Raw genomic sequence first — 26,310 nt, 5'->3', positions numbered from 1 at the left:
AGGGGTTTGGGCAGTGTCCACAGTATCTAAGACCAAGGCATTTGAACCCAGCAGCTATTCATAAACAGTACTTACTGTTCTTGAGCTTTGCATACTGAGATGCCTCTGAACTGGACAAATTCATGCCCTTCTAAAGGAGGGTAGGAGAGGGGGACATTTTATATTGCTGGTTTTCTACAGTTGATTTGTTCCCCTGATTGCTGTCAGAGCCTTGGACTTCCATAGTGAAAGTGTTTTCTCTGATGTCATTCCATGGTATTCTGTACCTCACTTCACCGTGGTGGAAAGCTTGTAACTTTTTTTTTTTCTTCTTTTCCAAGTTGAAAGGAAGGGAGACAGAGAGACTCCTGCATGCGCCCCAACCAGGATCAACCCAGCAACCCCCTTCTGGGGCTGATGTTCTGCCCTTCTGGGGCCATGCTTGCAACTGAGCTATTTTTAGCACTCAAGGCAGAGGCTCCATGCGCCCACCCTCAGCACCCAGGGCTGATGCTCTTGAATCAATCAAGCCATGGCTGTGGGAGAGCAAGAAAGAGAAAGGGGGAGTGGAAAGCAGATGGTTGCTTCTCCTGTGTGCCCTGACCAGGAATCGAACCTGGGACATTCACACGCTGGGCTGATGCTCTTCCACTGAGCCAACTGGGGCCAGTTGTCTATCTTTTCAGATTGGATTTCCTTTCTTAAGTATTTTTCAACCTCTGCCCTCTATTTGCACTTTATTGTAATGCCAGGATGGCCAGCACAGTCCCTGGTGCACAGCAAGTGTGGGTTTATCCCTCTTTATTGACGTGTTGTTACGCCTCTTGAATGAGCTATAAAAAGCAGTCTTTGACTTTTGCCTGCCTGCAGCTGCCTACGTAACGATAGCATGTGGGAGCTTGTCTTATGCAATTATGAGGTTTACTTTATTGATGACTTCTGGGCACTGATTTTAACCTGTATGATGATCTGTTATTTTCACTGCAAGATTTTCAATGACCCATTGTCCACTAACTGACATCATTTTAAAAATTATACTTTTTTTAAATTAGGTAATAGAATTCCATGATACAAATATTAAAACTACAAAAAGATATGGAATGAACGTCACTCTCCCACCCCCAGTCTCTCATCAGGAGGCAACCTGTTGTTTTACCAATTTGTTGTGACACCTCACAGGTACTGATACATTTATGAGCAAATGTATGCATATACATTTTTTTTACATGTATGGTAGCATGCCATATGTATTCTTCTGCACCTTGCTTTTTCTTTTCTTTTGGCTTGTTTTAGTGCTTGCTTGATGTTGTAAATAAAAAAACTTCCCTAGTATTTTTAACATCTGCATAGTGTTCAGTTTTAGGGATGAATCATGATTTAGTTAACAAGTGTGGCTATTCAGGTAATTTCTGATCCTTGCTGCTAAAAGCAGTGCTGAGGTGAAGAACTTTATACCTCCCTCCTCTCACTTTAGGGGAAGGGTCAGGTCCTAGTGCAGTGCCGCGCTTAGTGTTGTTCCCATGATCATGACTGATTCTGGAGGAGTGGCTGGCTGCTCTTCAGGACTTTCTGTCATGAACCATGTCCTACCATCTGATGTCACAGGATGTACTCTACCAGTGGGGCTGCTGGAATCTCTTCCACAGTTTTACCCCCAAGCTGTTGTAGTCCTGATGGCTTCACACCCCACCTGTACCTGTACTTGTTACAAAGTATTCGTGAAAATTAGAATGGCTTGCTGGGATGTGTTAAGCGAGTTCAGTCACAGCATGTGCAGCGCTCATGGTTGCCTGGTGTCAATAACAAGGTTATTTGACAGTGTTTCATTTGATCCTTGCAACACCTTTTGAGAAGATTTTGATAAGAACCATTCTACTGATAACTCACGCAGATGACACCAGCTAATAAGTGGTATAGCTGGCACTTGAACCCACTGGGTCATCTGTGAGTCAGGATTTGATTATGGTTTTGGCTTGCCAGTGTGTTATGGGCAGATAAGATGGGCAACTATCATCTGGAGATAGTATCTGCTACAAACATGTACATATTATCCCAAGGTATATACCAGTGAAGTAGTGCTTGTTGTTAAACTAGTGGTTAACAGCTTTACCCCAGTCTCTCTGAGTGTCCCTCAGCACTGCCCTGGCCACTCTTCCCGTAACACATTACCCTCTCCCTGTATTTCCCCCCCATAATCCAGCAGTTAAAGGGGAAATGTCCTAAAACAACAGGGACCTCTGGGTCGCTGCTCCAGTGCTATATCACTCTCTGTGTTGAAGTGCTTCCCAGGCCATACTGGTTGCTAAATATTTTTAAATGTCATCTTCACATGTAGGAGTGGAGTAATATATACAATGTAAATATTTAGCAATGTAACTATAAATATTTATATAGGTACACTTTTAAAATTATATTCTTTTGTTGCTCCCTGTATCCTATTTCTAAATATGTTTAAAAGAAATTTTTAAACATAGAAGATCTTGTTGCTTGTGTTTCCCTGTTATATGGAAGTCTGGGTGGCTGGTCTGAGGTGTCAGGCCCCAGAGCTCATCCTCCTAGTTGCTCTGCCGTGCGTAGCCTCAGCCTGTGATCCACACGGACGGCACCTACATTCTGAGCAGGATCACAGAGGGGACAAAGTGAGTAAGTCAAAGGCTCATGTACACCACCTTTTCAAGAAGATTCCTGGAAGCAGCAAAGTGACTCGTTATGTGTCCCATTCATCAGGATTGAGTTTTGTGGCAGGTCCAGCTGGAAGGGGAGGCAGGAATCAAGCAGCCTTTATTCGTGGGGCTTACGTCCAGCAAAAATTCTTTCCTTATGGCAAAAGGAGAAAACTGACACTGGGCAACAGCCAGCAGTCTCTGGCAAGGCTGCTAAGCCTGTTGTTTCAGTTATCTTGTTTGAAAATAAACCATGTGATCATATTAATTTCCTGCTGAAAACATTGAAAAATTTGGATTACTTAAGTCATTGGAACAGTAAAATGGTTATAGTGACTTACCAGGTGTAACCAGGCGTCCCCAAACTACAGCCCGCAGGCCGCATGCGGCCCCCGCTGCACTTCTGGAAGGGGTTACCTCTTTCATTGGTGGTCAGTGAGAGGAGCACTGTATATGGCGGCCCTCCAATGGTCTGAGGGACAGTGCACTGGCCCCTTGTGTAAAAAGTTTGGGGATCCCTGGAAACTTTTTAAATATACCTTTTTTCTTCCTGATTTTTTGTTTAAAATATTTTATTGAAAAATGATGAACGTCGGCCTAGCGTGCGGAGGACCTGGGTTCGATTCCCGGCCAGGGCACACAGGAGAAGCGCTCATTTGCTTCTCCACCCCTCCGCCGCGCTTTCCTCTCTGTCTCTCCCTTCCCCTCCCGCAGCCAAGGCTCCATTGGAGCAAAGATGGCCCGGGCGCTGGGGATGGCTCTGTGGCCTCTGCCTCAGGCGCTAGAGTGGCTCTGGTCGCAACATGGCGATGCCCAGGATGGGCAGAGCATCGCCCCCAGGTGGGCAGAGCGTCGCCCCTGGTGGGCGTGCCGGGTGGATCCCGGTCGGGCGCATGCGGGAGTCTGTCTGACTGTCTCTCCCTGTTTCTAGCTTCAGAAAAATGGAAAAAAAAAAAAAAAAAAAAAAAGAAAGAAAAATGATGGAAATTCAAAAGTCACTTTTATAAATGAGCTATTTAATAACAATTTTTAAGAAAAATTTTTTTCAACAAGTTAGCACTGATAATATTGATGGCCTATGGGAGCTGGCTTAATAACAACATACTTGAATTTAAAATTGTTAAATATGCCTGACCAGGTGGTGGCGTAGTGGATAGAGCATTACACTGGGACTCAGAGGACCCAGGTACGAAAACCTAGAGGTTGTTGGCTTAAGCAAAAGGTCCCTGGCTCTGCTGTAGTCCCCCCCTCTTTCCCTGGTCAAGGCACATATGAGAAAGCAATCAATGAACAACTAAGGAGCTACAATGAAAAATTGATGCTTCTCATCTCTCTCCCTTCTGTCTGTTTCTATCTGTCCCTCTATCTCTCACAAAAATAAAATGGTTAAATATGTTGATAGATTATAAAATAAGCTTTGTTTATTTAGCAGAAATTTACTATCTGCTCTGTGTCAAGCACTGTGTGAAGGTCAAGAATGGGAGGGTGGACTCATGTTCCCCGTTCATAAAGGTTCCTAGACTTAGTTCCTTGAAAGGACAGCCGATTAGAAGGACAAAGGTAATTTGGCACCTGGAAGGTTGGGTTATATTATCTGATCATTCAGAAGCACAGGAAGTGACTGAATGCCACATTTGACAAGGTCCAGAGCAGCTGCTTTGTAGAACCGAAAGAACAGGGTTGCCTAGAGACTTTTTTTTTCTTTCTCTTTGCACCCCCCTTCTTCCTATTCCCCTTAACATCTCCCTTGCCCCCTTCCCAACATCCCCTTCACCCCTTCCCTTCAGGTTTATTCCCACCCTGTCATCCCCTTTCCCTCTGTCCTCTTTTCCTCTGATCCCTTTGATCTCTCCTCTGTCTCAATTCCGTTCCTCAGTTCACATTGTTTCTTGGATTTCCTCAAATGAGTGAGATCATATATTTTTCTTTCTCTGCCTGGCTTATTTCACTTAACATAATAGTTTCCAGATCCATCCATGTTGTTGCAAAAGGTAATATTTTCTTCTTTTTCATGGCCCCATAGTATTCCATTGTATATATGTATCACTGCTTTTTAATCTACTCGTCCACTGACAGACACTTGGGCTGTTTCCAGATCTTTGCTATTGTGAACAATGCTGCCATAAACATGGGGGGGCATTTGTTTTTTTGAAGCAGTGATATGGTGTTCTTGGGATATATTTCTAAAAGTGGGATGGCTGGGTCAAAAGGCAGTTCCATTTATAATTTTTTGAGGAATCTCCATACTGTTTTCCACAGTGGCTGCGCCAGTCTGCATTCCCATCAGCAGTGCAGGAGGGTTCCCCTTTCTCCACATCCTCATCAGTACCTATTCTGTGTTGTTTTGTTAATGAGCGCCATTCTGACTGGTGTGAGGTGGTATCTCATTGTGGATTTAATTTGCATTTCTCTAATGATTAGTGACGTTGAACATTTTTTCATCTGTCTATTGGCCATCTGTATGTCCTCTTTGGAGAAGTATCTATTCATTTCTTTTGCCCATTTTTGATTGGATTATTTGTCTTCCTGGTGTTGAGTTTTACAAGTTCTTTATAAATTTTGGTTATTAACCCCTTATCAGACATATTGTCAAATATCTTCTCCCATTGTGTGATTTGTCTTTTTATTCTGTTCATATTGTCTTCAACTGTACAAAAGCTTTTTAGTTTGATATAGTCCCATTTGTTTAACCTGTCTTTTATTTCACTTGCCCATGGAGATAAATCAGCAAATATATTGCTACGAGAGATGTCGGTGAGCTTACTGCCTATGTTTTCTTCTAAGATGCTTATGGTTTCATGACTTATATTTAAGTCTTTTATCCATTTTGAGTTTATTTTTGTGAGTTGTGTAAGTTGGTGATCTAGTTTCATTATTTTGCAGCTAGCTGTCCAATTTTCCCAACACTATTTGTTAAAGAGACTGTCTTTACTCCATTGTATGTTCTTACCTCCTTTGTCAAATATCAATTGTCCATAAAGGTGTGGGTTTATTTCTTGGTTCTCTGTTCTGTTCCATTGCTCTATATGCCTGTTCTTATGCCAGTACCAAGCTGTTTTGAGTACAATGGCCTTGTAGTATAACTTGATATTAGGAAGTGTGTTACCTCCCACTTTATTCTTTTCAAGATTGCTGAGGCTATTTGTGTTCTTTTTTGGTTCCATATAAATTTTTGGAATATGTGTTCTATATCTTTGAGGTATGTCATTGGTATTTTAATTGGTATTGCATTGAATTATAAATTGCTTTGGGTAATATAGACATTTTAATGATGTTTATTCTTCCTCTCCATGAACACGTTATATGCTTCTACTTGTTTGTTTCTTCCTTGATTTCTTTTATCAATGTTTTATAATTTTCTGAGTATAAGTCTTTAATCACCTTGATTAAATTTACTCCTAGATACTTTATTTTTTTGGTTGCAATAGCGAAGGGGATGGTTTCCTTAATTTCTCTTTCTGACAGTTCATTGTTGGTGTATAAAAATGCCTCTGATTTTGGTGTATTTATTTTATATCCTGCCACCTTGCTGAATTCATTTATCAGGTCTAGTAGTTTTTTGACTGAGACTTTAGGGTTTTCTATATACAGTATCATATCATCAGCAATAATGATAGTTTTACTTCTTCTTTTCCAATCTGAATGCCTTTTATTTTTTCTTCTTGTCTGATTGCTGTGGCTAGGACTTCCAGTACTATGTTAAATAAGAGTGGTGAAAGGGGGCACCCCTGCCTTGTTCCTGATCTTAAGGGGATTGCTTTTAATTTTTGTTGGCTATGGGTTTGTCATAGATGGCCTTTATCATGTTGAGGTATTTTCCCTGTATTCCCACTTTGCTGAGAGTTTTGATCATGAATGGGTGCTGGATTTTATCAAATGCTTTTTCTGCATCTATTGAAATTATCATGTGGTTTTTCTCCTTCGTTTTGTTTATGTGATGAAACACATTGATTGATTTGCGAATATTGTACCATCCTTGCCTCCCTAGAATAAATCCCACTTGATCATGATTTTTTTCATGTATTGCTGGATCTAGTTTGCTAATATTTTGTTGAGGATTTTAGCATCTAAATTCATCAGGGATATTGGCCTATAATTTTTTTTCTTTGTGTTGTCTTTGCCTGGTTTTGGAATCAGAATTATGCTTGCCTCATAAAAGGAGCTTGAAAGTCTTCCTTCCTCTTGAATTTTTTGAAATAGCTTAAGATAAGAATTAGTTCTTCTTTGAATATTTGGTAGAATTCACCTGTGAAGCCATCTGGCCTAGGGCTTTTGTTTGTTGGGAATTTTTTGATAACTGTTTTGATCTCATTTGTTGTAATTAGTCTGTTTAGGTTTTCTGATTCTTCCAGATTGATTTTTGAAATATTATCTGTTTCAAGGAATTTGTCCATTTCACCTAGGTTGTCTAATTTTTTGGCATATAGTTAATTCTTCATAGTATTTTCTTACAATATTTTGTATTTCTGTAGTGTCAGTTGTTATTTCTCCACTCTCATTTCTAATTTTATTTTTTGAGCCCTCTCTCTTTTTTTCTTGGTGAGTCTGGTTAAAGGTTCATCAATCTTGTTTACCCTTTCTAAGAACCAGTTCTTGGTTTCATTGATCCTCTGTATTGTTTCTTTAGCCTCTTTGTCATTTATTTCTGCTCTGATCTTTTTTATTTCTTTCCTTCTACCTCTGGGCTTTATTTGCTGTTCTTTTTCTAGTTCTTTTAGATGCAGGGTCAAGTTGTTTATTTGAGCTTTTTCTAGCTTCTTGAGGTATGCCTGTAATGCTATGAACTTCCTCTCAGAACTGCTTTTGCTGTGTCCCATGAATTTTGAGTTGATGTATACTCGTTATCGTTCGTTTCTAGGAATTTTAAAATTTCTTCTTTGATCTCATTGTTAACCCATTCGTTATTTAGTAACATGCTATTTAGTTTCCAAGTGTTTGAGTATTTTTCAGTTTTTCTGTTGTGGTTGATTTCTAGTTTCATGCCATTGTGATCAGAGAAAGTGCTCGATATGATTTCAATCTTCTTAAATTTGTTGAGACCACTTCTGTGCCCTAACATGTGGTCTATCCTAGAGAATGTACCATGAGCATGTGAAAAGAATGTATAATCTGCTATTTAAGGGTGAAAGGTTCTGAAGATATCTATTAAATCCAGTTGATCTAGTGTGTCCTTTAAGTCTGATGTTTCTTTGTTAATTTTCTTTCTTGAGGATTTATCTAGTGATGTTAGTGGGCTATTGAAATCCTCTACTAATTATAGTATCACTGTTGATCTTGCTTTTTATATCCATCAAAGTCTGCTTTATATATTTAGGTGCTCCTGTATTAGGTTATTAGGTGCATAGATATTTATAATGGTTATGTCTTCCTGTTGGATTGCTCCTTTTATCATTATGTAGTAACCTTCTTTATCTCTTACTATAGCCTTTGTTTTAAAGTCCATTTTGTCTAAGTATTGCTACCCCAGCTTTTTTTCATTTCTGTTTGCATGAAATATTTTTTTCCATCCTTTTACCTTCAGTCTATGTGTATCTTTTGTTTTGAGGTGTGTCTCTTGTAGACAGCATATGTATGGGTCCTATTTTCTTATCCACACAGCTACCCTATGTCTTTTGATTGGATCATTTAATCCATTTACATTTAAAGTTATTACTGATATGTAGTTGTTTATTGCCATTTTATTCTTTAAAGCTATATTTCTCTTTTACTATATTTCTCTTTTCCCCCTTTGTTCTGTTTACAACAGGCCCCTTAACATTTCTTGCAGCATTGGTTTGGTTGTAATGAATTCCTTGATTTTTTTTTTTTTTTTTTTGGTCTGGGAAGCTTTTTATTTCTCCTTCATTTTAAACGATAGCTTGCTGGATAAAGTAGTCTTGGTTGTAGGCTCTTGTTCTGCATTACTTTGTATATTTCTTGCCATTCCCTTCTGGCTTCAAGTGTTTCTGTTGAGAAGTTGAATGTCATCCTTATAGGGGCTGCTTTGTAGGTGATAGCCCTTTTTTCTCGAGCAGCTTTTAATATTTTCTCTTTATCTCTTTGCTTTGGCATTTTTGTGTGTGTGTATTTTTCTGAAGTTGGAAACGGGGAGGCAGTCAGACTCCCGCATGCGCCCAATCAGGATCCACCCGATATGCCCACCAGGGGGCGATGCTCTGCCCATCTGGGGCATTGCTCTGTTGCAACCAGAGCCATTCTAGCGCCTGAGGCTGAGGCCACAGAGCCATCCTCAGTACCCGGGCCAACTTTTGCTCCAATAGAGCCTTGGCTGCAGGAGGGGAAGAAAGAGAAAGAGAGGAAGGAGAGGGAGAGGGGTGGAGAATTGATGGGTGCTTCTCCTGTGTGCCCTGGCCAGGAATTGACCCCGGGACTCCTGCACGCCAGGCCGACGCTTTGGTATTTTAATTATAATGTGTCTTGGTGTAGATTTTTTGGGTTTCTCTTTAATGGAGTTCTCTGTGCTTCTTGAATTTGTGTGACTTTTTCCTGCACCAATTTAAGGAAGTTTTCAGCTATGATTTTATTGAACAAGGTCTCTATCCCTTGTTCTTTCTCTTCTTCTTCAGGAACCCCTATGATATGGATGTTGTTTTTTCTTTAGGTTGTCACAGAGCTCTGTTAGTTTCCTCAGATTTTTTCAGCAATTTTTTTTTTTTGCGCATTTTTCTGAAGCTGGAAACAGGGAGAGACAGTCAGACAGACTCCCGCATGCACCCGACCGGGATCCACCCGGCACGCCCACCATGGGGCGATGCTCTGCCCACCTGGGGGCGATGCTCTGCCCATCCTGGGCGTTGCCATGTTGCGACCAGAGCCACTCTAGCGCCTGAGGCAGAGAACCATCCCCAGCGCCCGGGCCATCTTTGCTCCAATGGAGCCTTGGCTGCGGGAGGGGAAGAGAGAGACAGAGAGGAAGGCACGGCGGAGGAGTGGAGAAGCAAATGGGCACTTCTCCTGTGTGCCCTGGCCGGGAATCGAACCCGGGTCCTCCGCACACTAGGCCGACACTCTACCTCTGAGCCAACCGGCTAGGGCTTTTTCAGCATTTTTTTTTTGCCGCTCCGCTTTTGTGTTTTCGTTTATCTTGTTTTCTAAATCGCTGATTCGATTCTCTGCTTCATCCAGCCTGCTTTTAATTGCTTCTAGTGTAGTCTTCATTTCTGATATTGTATTTGTCATTTCTGATTGGTTCTTCTTTATTATTTCAGTGTCCTTTTTGATGCTTGTTAACTCTTTATTTATGTGTTCATTGTGTCCATCCTTTGTTGTTCTCAGATCTTTCAGCATTCTAATAATCATTATTTTAAACTCTGCATCCAGTAGTTTGCTTATTTCCATCTCATTCAGTTCATTTTCTGGGTGGTTCATTTGGATTGCACTTCTCTGTCTTCCCATTTTGTCTATGTATTCCCTCCTCATTTGGGTGTGTTGTTTGTAGAGCTGGCTGAGTCTAGGGTTGGTGTTGTCTGTCTCCAGTTTTCAGTTGTGTTATTTCTAGGTCTTCTTGGGTTGGCATCAGCTGTTGTTTTAATCTGCTGTCAGATTTGGCTTTTCTAGTAGAGCTGCTTTGAAGTCTTGATCTGTTTGTTTTCTTCTCTGTTTTCTTAACTCAGTAGTAATCTTGTCTGCCTAGAGACTTTGATATTTCCTTTTCTTACTGTGGCAGATAACAGCATTTTTATTATAGCTGAGTGATGTCTTACTGGTATGAGTTTCTTGGTCAGCCCTAATAATTTTATTCTTAAAAGGAGCTGGTTATATATTTATACCCATACTTTATAAATTCATGTGAAATTAAAGTATAATTCTTGGCTGTTTTAAATGGAGGCCAGTGTCTCTTGTAATTTTACCTTGTTGGGTGCTAATGATCTTTGTTCCTTGAGATTATTTAAACCCTTATTGTTTGGAAAGTAGAAGCCAGTGTTGAACCAAGGTCACACCAGAAGCCTGCCAGGACTAGAACCAGAGTTCCTTCCCCACTCCCTTCTCCATTTTGCTGATCTGACCACCCTCGTTGACATTCCATTTAAGTGGTTGATAGTGATGCTGTGATTTCACATCTATTTTTTTTTTCCTGGTAGTTGGTAGAGATTTCTGAGCTGGAGGAGGAGTCGAGTGTTGTGGATAATAAAACATGTTTTGCTTTGGGTGTTCCTTTATTGCCTGAGTTCCCTTGTTCTTGGTCAGAGACACACCTATAGTAATATGTACCAAGTCAGGTAAGAACTAGACTCCTCAGGCTCCAACGTCACAGGACTTTCATAGTCCCTGGAGAGTGGATTAGTTCTAGCATGTTTCTTCAGAGAGACAGGAAGAAAGTTTTTTTGTGTGTGAAATTTTGGAAAGGCCACAACAAAATTGACTGCTTTTTGTTACAGATAAAGATAACAGGTATTCTTTGGACCCCTGTGGCATTGATATCAAAGCACTTCATAGACCTTAGTTAAAACCAACCACATTCTTGTAAAATACTCATTTTAAAAGGTGACTAGATCAAAATGCTTTAGTGATGTTTTCCTCCCCTCAAGCAGAAGAGATTGTGGGTTTTGTGGTTTAGAGAGAGATCAGAGAGTGAAGGGCATGGCCTCTTTGTTTTCACTTACCATCTCTGCTGAGACCTTGAGCGAGCTGCTTGTCTTCTCTGAACATGCACCCACATTTGTGAAATGGGCGGTGTCTACTTCCTTTATTTTTTTTAAATTTTTTAATTTTTCTTAAGTGAGAAGCGGAGAGGCAGAGAGGCAGACTCCCTCGTGTACCATGGCCGGGATCCACCCGGCAAGCCCCCAGTGGGGTGATACTCTGCCCATCTGGGGTTTTTGCTTGGCAACCGAGCTATTTTAGCCCCTGAAACAAGGCCATGGAGCCATCCTCACTGCCTCAGGCCAACTTGCTCCATGGCTGTGTGTGTGTGGAGGGGAGAGATAGGAAGAGAGAAGGGAGAGGGAGAATGGTTGCTTCTCCTGTGTGCCCTGACCAGGAATTGAAGCCTGGACCCACATGCCAGGCCAACACTCTATCCAATGAGCCAACCAGCCAGGGCACTGTCTACTTCTTAATAAACAAATACCAGAGTGCCTCGTATAAGAGCACAGGGTGATGATAGCTGCCAGTGTATGACTTGCAATAATAGGTTGTTTGCCTTAATTTGCAGGAAAGGTATATATTTTTTATTATGTGATTTCTTGGAAGGTTATTAGAAATCTAGTCTTTTAAAAGTGAGATGATAGTTCATAGGGAAAAGGAAGCCTCAGCCTTTTAATCAAATTTCTGTGGAATTGTGAAAACTCAAGTCTGGGAGGTGAACAGATTTGTTCCACTGTGAATTGTAGCTCATACTTGCCCAATTGGATCAGCCAGTTTGTATAGTTAAATTAGGTTTTGGATTTTCTTGGTCAAACACCCTTGAGGTTACAAAAAAAATAGGATTGCTTTCCTGCCTTCAAGGAGTTTATAGCCTAATAAAGTGGAATTGGGAGAAATCCTTGCCCAGGCAAGTTTATTTTGGAAAAAGTGAAAATTGAGGGCAGGGTCTTGAAGATAAATTCATATTTATAGCCTGGAGCTGGGGTTTGGAAATTGTTGGTGAGGAGAGGTTTTGTGGGGTGGCGGCAGATGGCAGGAAATGCAGTGAACAGAGGGACCGAGTCCTCTGTATGCTTGGAAGGCCTCGGAAGCGAGGGCATTGGGACAACTCGTGGTAGAGGGCCAGGGTGTGGCCAGATGGCAGAGGGGTGGCGCCCCGTTGCAGTGGGAAGGGTATGGCAGGACGGGTATTGGGCTTGAAGTCCTACTCATGTCAATAACATCTGAGCCTTAGTTTCTTCATCTCTAACTTGCTGAGACATAATCTGAATTTTAAAAGTGTATGCGAAGGACTTTGTAATTACAGAGTGTCGTAGTTTGCTCACGACTCAGATTTGTTGCCTCTATGGTGAAAAAGAAGGTTGGGGCTACATGAGGAGTATCTACCTAGGGCTACAATGAAGAGGAGTCCTGGTGCTTAATCTTACTGCTAAGATTGTGGAGGAATTTGACACGCTGGGGAGTCCTCTCAAACTAGATGATGATACACAGATTTAGAGTTTGCTTCAGAAAGAGGGGGAATGTAGTCAGTTTCCTTGTCGGTCTTCCTTCCACCTTCTGGTTCTTCCCAGATTGTTAATTATTTTGATTATTAAGGCTATAAATGTGGGCTGTGTAATTGTGACCTGGGCAAGTCCTTTATGAACCGTCATATTTGTTCGCCTAAAATCAGGGGCTCAGATGAGATCGAACTGGCCTCCTTGAGCTCCCCCAGGAAACTAAGGACTGTTGGGGCTCAGTGGGCAGCATATCTGCCCTAGGGCTTGATAATACTTGGAATGCTCAGCTCAGTACTGCTGGGTATAAATATTTGTGAGTGCAGAGTTCTCAGATGTATTTTTTCAATCTCCAAATAACCAATCACCAAAATAAGGAAAATAGTCATTTTATAACTTTAAATTTATATACAGGTTGGGGGGTGGCAGTGTAAAGCCTGACACGGGTATGAATCTGATGGTAGACTGATTTTCTAGTTCCAGAGGAGAGAGAAGCAGGCCCTGTCCCCCCTGAAGGAATATGACACAGGCAGAGGCACAGGGTTTGGAGCAAGCTTTCTTTTTTTTTTTTTTTTTTTTTTTCATTTTTCTGAAGCTGGAAACAGGGAGAGACAGTCAGACAGACTCCCGCATGCGCCCGACCGGGATCCACCCAGCACGCCTACCAGGGGCACGCTCTGCCCACCAGGGGGCGATGCTCTGCCCATCCTGGGCGTCGCCATGTTGCGACCAGAGCCACTCTAGCGCCTGTGGCAGAGGCCACAGAGCCATCCCCAGCGCCCGGGCCATCTTTGCTCCAATGGAGCCTTGGCTGCGGGAGGGGAAGAGAGAGACAGAGAGGAAAGCGCGGCGGAGGGGTGGAGAAGCAAATGAGAGTTTCTCCTGTGTGCCCTGGCCGGGAATTGAACCCGGGTCCTCCGCACGCTAGGCCGACGCTCTACCGCTGAGCCAACCGGCCAGGGCTTGGAGCAAGCTTTAATGCCTCCTCACCTTCTCTTCACCAGCTGGAGCAGGGAGGGGAGGAGGATCCTTCACTCGTGGGAGCGGAGGAAAGGGCAGAACTCAGCAGTCTCCAGGCTACCAGGTGTACTGCTGGTTACCAGAGGCTGGTGGAAGGGAGTGGGCATTCCCGGCTGACCGCAGTACCTTGGGAAGGAGGCACTTTCCTCTTCAGTCAGGGGAGGGACAAGGCTTCTGTCAGTGGACAACCGGAGAGTCACCTAGTTGGGGGAGAAAGGGTTCTTTATAAAGCTGGTGGTGTTTTGGTGACTAAGACAAGCTGCCTTCAGTGAAGGCCGCCTGATAATGTGGGGATTGATCATCAGGCCTCTCCGGCCAAAATGCCGCGTTGGTGCCTGTGAAACCACAGGCAGCTCCAGACACACAGTTGGGATTCCAAGCAGGGCATTATTAAATCCAAGCTGCAGCCTCAGTCACGTTCAGTGCCGGCTTTACACCTCAGGCTGGGGTGACTGTGGAATTTGTCTTCCAAACTGGGGCATTTTTTGAGAATGAAAGCAGGCCCAAGACAACAGGTGTGAACTGGTACTGTCCTGGAGGGAAAGTTTGGATGTGTGGTCACCCTCCCTAAGGGCTGGAAGCTTTAACCACTCTGTGCTTTGTGGATAGTCTGATGACCAAAAATGGCTCAGTACAACATGGCCTTTGTGTAGAGGGACCTAGACCTTCCAGCGGAAAGACGTTGTGTGGCGTGGGCCTTCCCTAAGACATCTGTCTTAGGAGAGCACAGAGCTGTTTTCTGTATACCCTTGAATGTAAAGCAAGATTTGTTTTTAAATTATTCTACTTTATACCCGAGCCTTTATAAAATCATTCTTCTATGACAGGTATTTTCTTGATGATTTTATTTTGAACAACAAAGTTCTGTTTGTTATAAACACATTAGCCTAAAATAGTGGATACAGGTAGGAGTCAAATTTGGTTTTAAAATATTTTTAAATAAAATAAATTAATTTTAAGAAGAAGTGAACTAAATTTTTTTTTGCCTACATTTAGTAATAATTCTTCAGGATTTGTTCTCTTCCTTGCAAGTCTTGGCTATTGTTTTAAACTTTAAAATGCCCCGGAAGTGCTCTAGAAAACTGGGCTAGACATTGCCTTTAGAACAGGGGTAGTCAACCTTTTTATACCTACCGCCCACTTTTGTATCTCTGTTAGTAGTAAAATTTTCTAACCGCCCACCGGTTCCACAGTAATGGTGATTTATAAAGTAGGGAAGTAATATTACTTTATAAAATTTATAAAGCAGAGTTACAGCAAGTTAAAGCATATAATAATAATTACTTACCAAATGCTTTATGTCGGATTTTCGCTAAGTTTGGCAGAATAAATCTTTATAAAACAACTTACTATAGTTAAATCTATCTTTTTATTTATACTTTGGTTGTTCCACTACCGCCCACCATGAAAGCTGGAACCTGGTAGGGACCAGGTTGACTACCACTACTTTAGAAAGTAATGCCAAAGAAATGAGAAGCTAAATGAAATTACTTCATGAAATATGAATATAACTATTTTAAGTGAATATTTAATATAATGTTATCTTAAATTTTTATACAAATGGTCAAATTATTTCATTTGCATCAAAAAAGGTTAAATATACAAATTGGCAAAACAAACAAACAAAACCCTTTTTTGGATTTCCATGCAAGGAGTCTTATGTGTAGTGCTGCCCTGGTATATGAGGGTTGGTAGTAATGATAAAGATATGTGGTAGCCCTGGCTGGATAGCTCAGTTGGTGAGCATTGTTCCGAAGCACAGAGGTTTCTGGTTTGATTCCTGGTCAGGGCACAGATGGATGCTCTGTCTCTCCTCCCTTTATCCCTTCCTCTCTCTAAAATCAATAAAATAAACACTTTCTTTTTTTTATTCATTGATAGGAGGGGAGGCAGAGAGACAGACTCCCATATGCACCCTGACCAGGATCCACCCAGTAAGCCACTAGAGGGTGATGCTCTGCCCATCTGGGGTGTTGCTCCATTGCTTAGCACCTGAGGGGGAGGCTTATGGAGCCATTGTCAGTGCCTGGGGCCAACTTGCTCCTTCTGAGCCATGGCTGCAGGAGGAGAAGAGAGAGCTAGAGAGAGAAGGTAAAGGGGGAGAGGTAGAGAAGCAGATGGTCACTTCTCCTGTGTGCCCTGACTGGGAATCGAATCTGAGAAATCCACACACCCGGGCTGACGGTCTACCAGTGAGCCAACCTCCTAAAATAAACATGAAAAAAGAGAGAGATGTGGTAACAGTTGAGAGAAAGACATTCACCTTCAAACCGCAGGGAAGCTAGGCTGTGATGAAAATCTGTTTCCCTCAAGAAAGGACTGGGTTTTGACGGTGGTTCCAGATGGTGCTGTAGGTGTACTTCCTTCCCTCCAGGCGCCTCAGGCTCCACAGTGGCCGAGGGATTACTGAAAGGCACAAAGCAGATGGGATCTCATGTGTGACCTTCCTAAGGAGGGAGCCACAACCAGGTGGGAACTGAGAAGGGAAGGGGGGTGTCATGGTCTGCCCTGTGACTGCCCTGGGGGTCATCAGTAAGGCAGGGACTAGGAGTGGGGGTGGCTCTGTAACGGAAGCTCTGTGTGCAGGACCATGTCTGTCACATGATGCCATCCATCAACTCTATACAGAGTGTAAGCTGCTGGCATTTAATACTCTGGCCAAAAACAAAATGAAAAACCCCTCACACTTTTTTGGAAGGGAGAGAGATGGCAATGTTGACATGTACATGTTTTACAAAGCTTAACATCGATCATAACTCAATTAAAAATAAAAAAGAATGGGTTCTGTTGAAATAGGTGAGGGGAGGCAGTGACGACATTGTTTAAAAAAGTGAAAGGTTAGTGCCTCTAGTGTGAATGCTGGCTCCCCAAGAATGAAGCCTTCCTCCGCTAGCATTTGAGGAGTGGTTTGCAGTCTGACAACAGCTCCCTCTGAGCCGGAAGTGAAAAATGACCAATAGCGGGCCCAACCAGGACTCCCCTCCAGAATCCCTGCGCAGGGTGAGACCTAGCCAGAAATAGCCAAACAAGAGAACCAGGGGTTTTTATGTGTGTGACGAGAGCTGGCAGTATAAAAGGAGGTCGCTGAAGGAACCAACAGAAAAACTAGACGAAACAGTTAATCCATGAACAGAAAGAGAAAGAGAACTAGGCACCAGGGTGAAGACTTCTAGGTAGAGTACTCAGAATTTTGAGAATATATTAAATTTGTAAAATAAGAATAAGATGCATTATGTAAAGGGCACGATCAGAACAAAACAGCTTTTGGGGTTTTAAGTATTGAAATTTAAACTTTTATTGAATTTCAATTTTATTTAAGTTTAAAACAGAAATACTAGAAAGTAAATCTCAGCGAGGAAAGGAAAATGAGAGAGAAGGTAGGTTAATCCAGGAGGTCCAAAGAAAATGGAATGAGGGACGTGACCAGTGCGTGGGAAGGGGTTTTTCTGGAAAGTCTACAGACTGGAAGAGGCCACACAGTGCCCAGCCAGTGAATAAAGCCTGCCACACAGACCCAGCCATGCTGTTCACAGCGCCGAGGCTGAAGTGGAGAGCCTAAAAGTCGCCCTCAAAGAAATGAAAATTGGACTCATATCAGGATTTTTATAGGCAATGCTGGATACTGGAATAAATAAGAGTAATAACATCAACGTTCTGAAGAAAATGTTTTCAACCCAGTGTCATATACACAGACTGTCAAGCTGGTGAGAGTGGAATACCAGGGGGTCCTCGGGTTATGACACAGTTCTGTTCCTACGACAGTGATGTAACCTGGATTTTGGTGTAAGTCGAAACCTACCCTAGCATAAGTCACTTACCTATCCTAACACAGTTATAAAGTCATAATCGAGAACATAAAAACACAACTAAGCCACAGAAAAAGGAAAAGTACATAAATGTACTGTAGTAACAGAAAATAAGTAAGCCAAAACATGTCTCAGTTTTTTTGTTTTTATGGGAGTGAGTTGTCATATACTCGAAACATCGTATGTCGAGACTGTTGTAACCCGACCTCCTGTAATGACATTTTTGTCAATGCAGGGACTCAGCTGACCTTTCAGGTAGTGTTCCTTAGGATGATATTTAAGAAAATAATTCGAATAAGTAGAACGTAGGATCCCAGGTCCAAGCATATGAACCCAGGAGGGCAGGAGGGGGAGTCCTAGGAGAGGGCTGGACGGACGGCCTGGACGAGGGCTCGAAGACGGAAACTGGAACAGGGAAGAGGCCTGATTCAGTACAGGTACAATTGGGAGCTTAGACAAGATTGAGGCAAGAGTAAACAATTTTTAAGGGGAGGGAGAGGTGATGAGAAATGCCAAGAAAAGCAAAAGTTATGGTTGAGATGTGAAATACACTGAGCAATTGCTAGAATGAAAAGTCTGACCTTGATGCTAGGAACAGTTTCTTTTGAGGTCAAGGGTTTCTGATGCTGGTCCCAGATAGAAAGAGGATCATTTCAATGCAGTTTGGTTCAGAAAAGAACAGATGACCGAATTGTGGTTACAAGACAAAATAAGTGGTGATGGCTCTGATAGTAATGTAAAGGTATAGCTTCCGGACAGTCAGTCTTGGGGAAAACAAGAGGAAAGTTTGGGAGAAGGGTCAGAGTGCTGGTAGTGTCATTTCTCTGACCGGGAATGGAGAGATTATATCAGAAGGGAAAATAGAGATGAAAACGAATTTTTAAAACTGAAAGGGGAGCAAATAGAAGAACTAAAGTAATATTGTTATTAAACCTAGGCAAAGTGGCAAGTAGTTTAAGCTCTTTTTGTATTGCAGAGTCAAAAGTTACTGCTTAAAGCTAACAAATCAAGAAATAAATGTATAAACATGATATCTAGAGTTATAGAGAAGTAAATCCAGAAATTAAAAACAAAAAAAACCCCAAAAACTGCCCAGGGAGTGGGGCTTGGGATGATTTTTGAATCTGTTGCATTCTACCATAAGTTTTTTTTTCTTTTATTTATTACTTTAACAAAAATTAAAAACTGAGTTTGAAGGTAGGTTAAATGTAGAGGTGACATTAGAAATTGTAACACCATCTTCTAATATTTCAGGGCTTAATTTGGGCAAACTAAGAAGCTAGTGTTTTAAATTAAGCAATAAAAGTGTCGTTGTTCTAATGAAGCAATAGTTCACATTTCCCGAGACAAAGTTGCATGGCTGGGGGCAGAATCCTTCATCCTTGAGGAAATGGATTATTGCCAAAAACAATGAAGCAAAGCTGCTATTGTCCTCAGTTTGAAAAGTGCCCCAGTGTGTGAGACTTTTGGTTGAAGTAGTTATTTAACACTGTACATACTGACTGGGTGAGAACTTGTCTATATGAAACAGGAGTGTGGCTTATTTGAGGAAGTTTGAAATAACCTGGAGGTTAATAGCACGATAGTGGGTTCTGAACTTTTTTGCCAAAAATTGTGATCTAGACTCAAAGACCTGAATTTGTATCATATCCTCCTTTACTGTCTCACTTGTATAGTTTTTGTTAGCCTTTACTTTGTATTTTACTATTTCAAATTTTATTCCTCATTAGTTTTGTCTTGTATTCTAAATGTGGGTTTTCAATATGTTAGAATCCCTAGGTGGTAGTTATGTCACTATAGCTTTAAAACAGTGGAGATGATTGACCACTGGCCATGTGGAAAGGTATTTGGGAAGTGATTTTTCCTGTTCCTTTTGGTGTCTAAAACAATTTTAGTTTTTCTTTCTTTCTTATTTTTTAATTGAGTGAGAGGAGGGGAGGCAGAAACAGACTCCCATATGTGCTTCCACCAGGCAACCCACTAAGGGGCGATGCTGTGCCCATCTGAAGCCCTGCTCTGTTGCTCAGCAACTGAGCTCTTCTTAGTGCCTGAGGCAGGGGCCATGGAGTCATCTCCCCCCCATACTTGCTCCAGTGGAGCCATGTCTGCAGGAGGGGGGGAGAGAGAGAAAGAGAGAAAAGTAAGAGGGGGGGTGGAGAAGCAGATGGGCACTTCTCCTGTGTGCCCTGACAGATAATCAAACCCGGGACATCCACATGCCAGGCCAACACTCTACCACTGAGTCAAATGGCCAGGGCCACAATCTTAGTTTCAAATCCAGATTCTTACCCTCCCTTGATGCAGTTTTCCTTTTGACCTGATATGGCTTCTTTAGATCCTGTCCTGTTCATTTCTACCACTTCCCTTTGGAGGCCTTCATTTATATCCCTTAGTCCCTGTCACTCTGAATGTGAGTTGTTACCGTAGTTCTGAATTCCTTTGTACATGCTGGGTGGGTCAGTAGTAAGAGCAGCTGCTGTTGCTGCTTCTTAAGAGAAAATGCCTTGAACAGCCTGGCAGCTGAAGCTGGTCCTAGGAGTTGCTATGGTTATCCTGGTGGTGCCCAGAGAGTGCTTGCTGCTCACACTCATTCTGGCATCAAAAGGGCATCAGGGGCCAAGGGAAGAAAGCTGGGATTTGAGCAGAGACTGGGTTTTGGCATGGCCTGAGGGGTCCCCGAGATGCAGACTGTCCCTCCTGGAGTTACCGCAGCTGGCTGTGTTCCAAATGGCTTAGACCAATGCCTGGGTCCCGAAGGACTTAGATTAGGAAGCAGATACGTTGCACCAGGGACAGTGTCATTGACTGGACACAGCTCTATTTTTTATTTGTCCCTGCCCGACGTAGCTTCAGCTAACGGGGTATGCCCTGCTTTGATTAAGGCTGGTTCTCAGCAGAATTAAGAGTTTGCTTATTCCGTGAACCTGAGAAGGCAGCTTTCCCTTGAGGATTAGGCCTCTGCCAGTTGTTTGGTTCGGTTGCGGTGACTGTGTTCTCCCATCTAGGTGCTTCCTTACCTTTTCCACAACTGATTTTAACTGACTTAGTGCCCTTCCCCCATCACTGTTTTCTTGATTTTCCCGTGTGTGTGGTCCCAGGGACACCCCTCCCCCATCCGGGCCTGCTTTTCCTACTGCGGCTGCTTGGGGCCTGAGGTCACATTCCAGGTGGGCTCACAGTGCCAACTGTCCAGGAACCTGGGAGGAAGGACGGCGCCGGGAACACGTGCAGGCAGAGAACCCGGGGAGGCAGTGCGGCCCTCAGCTTCCCGCTGCTTCCGCCCGGCTGCTCTCACCTGCAGTAACCACATGTACAGCTCGCACAGTGCTTGAATTTTCAGCACGTGGGAAATTTTGTTGCCACAGCCCTTATAGAGCAGCCAGCAAAGTGGATTTAAGTGCCTACTCTTCTCCATACATGTGAATGGCCTGCCTCAGCCACGGAGAGTAAGGGGACCGAGTGGAAGGTGGAGGTACCAAGGAGAGAGAAATCTGACAGCCAGGGTGAAGGTGGCTAGAGGAAGGGCCGCTCTGTAAATGGAACAATCTCTGCAGCGTTCTAAACAACACGATTTCGCAGAAGCACCTGTCCCCTGCAGGGCACAACAGGCAGCGGAAGAGTGGGGCTCCGTGGGGTCGCATCTCTGACCCTTCTCCGGGAACTCCGCGGACCAGGCTGTCCACGCCAACCCCGTCTTGTTCCATTACCGATATGCGCTCATCCTGTTCCTCCGGCTCCCTTGTCAGCGTTTGCACCTGCTGTGCTCCTCACCGGGCCGCTTCCAGCTGCAGTCACTTCTGTGTGATACCCTTCCGGCAGTCAGGCGTTGGCGCCCTCCTCTGGACTGTGCTCGGCAGTCGGGTCCGCCCTTGCCTTTCCTCTCCTCTGCCTCTGGTTTAATGACCAGCTTAAGGACCTGGCTCCTCATGGGACATTTTGGCAGGGAAGGAGAGGGGGTGAATCCTTAGTCATCTTAGGAGGCTCCTGAATGTTTGTAGAATGAATAAGTGAAGAAATGAATGCATACAGGAAACAGGAAAACCACAAGCCCCATACCTGCCGCGGGTAGCTTGCCAGCCTCCTTGGGTGTGGAGGAGAGGGGTGGGCAGAGAAGGCACATAGTAATAACCTTGGAACTCTGGGCTGCTCCTTGTAGCCTTCCCGTTGGCGTTGGTTACTTTTCCCGGAAGTCTCTTTCTGGATCTTCTCCCCACCCAGGTGTAGTTCTGCTTTGACTCTGAATTCTCTCAACTTTTCCAAATTTAGTCTTGCATACAGAGCAGTTCTTGTTTCAGCGTTTCATCTGTGTAGGTTTTGCCCTTTAAGTTATGTTGTAAATGCCTTAAAATCTTTAGTTTTATTTCCTTGGAAGCGTCTTAAAAGAATGAAGAAAACACTGCTCCAGAGTAATTTTTGTCCTGGCTCCTACCTAGTTGTGAGCTCCTGGGCAGAGTAATTGTCCTCCTTCCCTGGGTTTCTGTTTTCCCGCCTGTGAAGTTAGAGGTGCTTCTAGTGCCCTCATGCTGCGACTCTGATTCTGATCCCTGCACCTTGCTTATCCATCTCAGGACCTGGGACAGTGTTCCGCTCCCACTTCTGCCAGGTAATTGAACTTGTTCGCTTGCAGTCTAGGCAAGTCCACCTCTCCGGTATTTGTCGGAGCTCATGGGGTCATGGATGTTAATGGAGTAGGTGTTGGGAGGCTCAGTGGAGACCCCTGGGACCTGGCCCTTGGCCTTGCCTTTGCCAAGAAGTTCCAGGCACCAAGGACCCTGCCTCAGTCCTGCTCAGTCTCAGTTCCCTTTCTGACCCTTGGTCTGATTTGTTTCATCCTTCAAATGTAGGGAGGGTTGGAGTTGGAGGCTGACTGTGTCATCATCCAGGGGTCTGAGAGGAAGTATGGTGTTAGAAACTCGTGTTCCCACATGAGCCAGACCTCACTCAGTCTATAAGACCTTGCTTCCCTGGCTCTCCCTGGGCAGTCTGGTTCCCCTCTCTGTTTTCTGAGTGTATCTTCCTCCTGTTGGACACACTGCATTGCATTAATTAAAAAAAAATAAATTATTTATTGGGATCACAGCAGAGATAGCGGTGATAGGGGCTCTTTGGTTTGTGGGGCTTTTTTGTTTTGTTTTTTGTTTTTTGCTTCTGCATCTGAGATTTGTGGATTTCTTGAAGGCCAGGAGTGGCTTGTATTCTGTTTGGGGGAGTTGTTTGTCCTGGCTGTGAAACAGTGAGATCGTAAGGATTGTGTATTTGGCTCAGGGCCCCCTCACAGAAGATCTCAAGGACACTGGGGTGGGAGGAAGGACAGAATACTAGGATGCCTAGTGCACAAATAGCATTACCCAGACCCTCCTGGAATCCTTTGTGCAAGACTGATTGGAGAATAGCAGAGGGGTTTGTTGGCGATGATAAGTGTGCCAGGAAGTAACAATTGATGGGAAAAGAGGCCAAGGTTGCAAGAGAGTAATTCATCGAGCTCTGTTTTGGGCAAAGGCTAGGCTCCAAATCAGTATTGTTAAAAGATAAACTGAGGCCTATAAAAATAATTTTATGAGTTTATTTGAGCAAAAAAATTGATTCAAATCACCAAACTGGAAGTGGTTTGGAGTGCTCCACCAACAGGAGCCGGGGAAAGACATGCAGGCGAAGCACGGAAGCAAAGAAAGGAAACTATTTGATCAGCTGTGGTTTAAAGCCTCATTGGCTGTTTGTGATTGGTTGTCCTTAGGGTTTGATTTTGTGACTTCGGGACATTTACAAGCTTAGGTGTTTTGTTTTGTTTTCCTCATGTAGGCCACAGTGGCATTAGAGCCATGTGAGTCTAATGACCTTCTTGTTTAACTAACTTAACAATATAGAAGCTGAATCTAGGGTATAGTCAAAATTACCTTTGGAAAATACCTCAGGAAGGCACAATATCAGAAACTGACACGGTATCACTTGCTAAGTTGAAGGTGACCATCTTTCCCCTTCCCACGCAGGACTATTGGTTTTATCTGTTGAGTTCCATATGATGTCCTTGGCTTAGGTGTGGGGGTCATGTTCCATGAAAAGTTTTTAAAACACCAGGATCATTCAGAGAGAGCTGCTGATATTGTGAGAGAGGGGCATATTTTTCACCTGGTTTCAACAACCCCTCTCCTTGTGCTTGACTTGAGTAGTGGTAGTAGTAGTAGTGTGTGTGTGTGTGTGTGTGTGTGTGTGTGTGTGTGTTGCAGTCACAGGACTGTACCTTTGTTCCCACGCACTGCCTAAGCTGACAGAGAATTAGTGGACTCCTTGACAAAGAATAATCCCAATAACTCTTGGTTCTGACTAATTGAAATGTTAAATGTGTGTTCAACTCACCTCTCCAAATTCTCTGTTTTGTTCACAGTTTGCTCGTTGGGGCCCCTCGGGCAGTAGCCCTTCCACTGCAGAGGGCCAACAGAACAGGAGGCTTGTACAGCTGCGACATCACTTCTCGGGATCCTTGCACGCGGATTGAATTTGATAACGACGGTGTGTTCTTCTGCATTCAGTGTTCACTTGGCCTCCTTGTCTGTACCCCGCTTGACTTCTATGAGGCATTCATTCTATGAAGAGAGAGGGCTTCTTTTAATTGTATCAACCTTAACCGTCTCTTTGTTTGCCCTGAAAACATTTACTACTTTATAATAGATATAATCTCCTGTGGATGCACTCTATTGCTACCCCTCCTAACTCTGGTTTCTAAACTGATATGGTATATCGATGCTGCCACCTAGTGACATGTTGAAGTTCTACAAGAAGCTGTGGAAAAAATGAATTCAGAGCTGCAAAGAAAATTGAATGTGCATTATCTTGTACATAGTAACCAGAAGTTTTCACTTGCTGTTAAAATATTTAGAAGGTTGATTTTAAATTTCAGATCTTTCTTAGATGAGAGCTGCCCAACATGGATACATTTTGGCCTACTGTCTCAGAGACTTATTTTGTGCGGACTCTGTATGTTGGGCAGAAAAATTAGGGTACTGGGTAGCTCCAACCAAACCCAATTGAACCTACTTGGTCTGAGTAGATTTACAGATTCATGTTTTATGTTCTTTCTTGCTGTTTCATCTTTCAGAAATGACATTTGTATTTTGGTTTTGGTTTTTACTGATTAGAAAATAACACATGTTAATTGTGGGAAACTTGTAAATGGCATTGACCTTTACAGAAAAAACCCACTGGTAATCTAGACATAATCGCTCTTCAAAATTTTGGCATTTCCCTTATGTCTACTTGAAATGGTTTAGTATTCATAGTTTTTCAATGATTCAAGATTGAAAATTGTGCCTACCATGCTTCTCATTGAAAAAGGGCAGAGATTTGGATTTAAGGTCATACAATGGGTTTAAACTGATATTGAAATGGAGCACATAGTATTATTTGTGGTTTCTGTCTCTTTGGGGGGTGAGAAGGGGTAAAAGAAATACATCCCTTTTTTGTTATTGATAAAAAGATACAAAATGAATCTGAGGTCTTATCTTTTCATCTCCAGTAGAGAAAAGAACAGTTAATGCTTTTGTGTCGCAAATTTGGGAATATGTAGAGAAGTGCCCACATTTTGTTAATTGGGTGGCAGTTGGAGTTTGGAAGCTGGGTTTTGACATTGTTTTGCTTTAAGGGGTGTATGTTGGAGGCCCACCCTAGGCTTAACTTTTCAAATAACCTCTCTCTGCTCAGGACTCTGGGTGTCAGAGAGGGTGAAGGGCCACCTGGTAGAGCTGTGTATTTTATGTAAAGAATTTTATGAAAGATTCTTGCCAACAGTCTCCTATTCATGTTCTTAAAATGAGAATTTTTCTGGATTGAGGAATGAATTTACTAAGTACCGTAGTTATACTTGGAGTCAAGGTTATTTAGAAACCGCTCCTTGTATTTTTGTTCATCTGTTGGTTCATGGCCTGTCTCAGTCCCTCTGGAGCCCTAACTGTGTGTGTAACCTGTGCTGCTCTCCACAGCCGACCCGACATCGGAAAGCAAGGAAGATCAGTGGATGGGGGTCACCGTCCAGAGCCAAGGTCCAGGGGGCAAAGTTGTGGTAAGTGTAGGGAAGGGTGTTCACAGTGTCTGTGTGCTGGGCTTACAGCAGTGAACAGAACAGTGCTTCTCTTTGGAACATTCAAATTCAAAGAACTTATTTTTAAAAACCTCTATTGAATATCTCAAACTCTATCAGGCATCCCCAAACTACGGCTCTCGGGCTGCATGCGGCCCCCTGAGGCCATTTATCCGGCCCCCCGCCCCACGCTGCACTTCCGGAAGGGTCACCTCTTTCGTTGGTGGTCAGTGAGAGGAGCACTGTATGTGGCGGTCCTCCAACGGTCTGAGGGACAGTGAGCTGGCCCCCTATGTAAAAAGTTTGGAGATCCCTGCATGGTCTTAAAACAAAAAAGCTAAACAAAGCTAGAATGGTCCCAGGAATTATGTAGCTTTTACAGATGAAGTTTAAAAAAATAAGGGAGCCCTGGCCGGTTGGTTCAGTGGTAGAGCATCGGCCTGGCGTGCAAGGGATCCCGGGTTAGATTCCCGGCCAGGGCACACAGGAGAAGCGCCCATCTGCTTCTCTACTCCTCCCCCTCTCCTTCCTCTCTGTCTCTCTCTCCCTGTCCCGCAGCGAGGCTCCATTGGAGCAAAGATGGCCCTGGCGCTGGGGATGGCTCCTTGGCCTCTGCCCCAGGCGCTAGAGTGGCTCTGGTCGCAACAGAGCGAGGCCCGGAGGGGCAGAGTCGCCCCCTGGTGGGTAGA

At 43.4% G+C, this 26,310-nt stretch overlaps 1 protein-coding gene across 4 annotated transcripts in view; it reads left to right on the top strand.

Annotated features, from left to right (window-relative positions):
* ITGA6 (integrin subunit alpha 6) overlaps nt 1–26,310 on the top strand; it is an 88,783-nt gene that overhangs the window by 17,741 nt on the left and 44,732 nt on the right. For all 4 annotated transcript variants that reach the window (XM_066278802.1, XM_066278805.1, XM_066278804.1 and 1 more), the window contains exons 2-3: nt 23,933–24,057; nt 25,524–25,603. In XM_066278802.1, the coding sequence (XP_066134899.1) occupies nt 23,933–24,057; nt 25,524–25,603 (205 nt within the window). The remainder of the gene's footprint in view (nt 1–23,932; nt 24,058–25,523; nt 25,604–26,310) is intronic.

This window comes from Saccopteryx bilineata, chromosome 5, assembly GCF_036850765.1.
Source record: "Saccopteryx bilineata isolate mSacBil1 chromosome 5, mSacBil1_pri_phased_curated, whole genome shotgun sequence".
Lineage (NCBI taxonomy): Eukaryota > Metazoa > Chordata > Mammalia > Chiroptera > Emballonuridae > Saccopteryx > Saccopteryx bilineata.
Note: the sequence above shows the minus strand (reverse complement) of the source record. Positions and strands in the feature narration are given on the sequence as shown.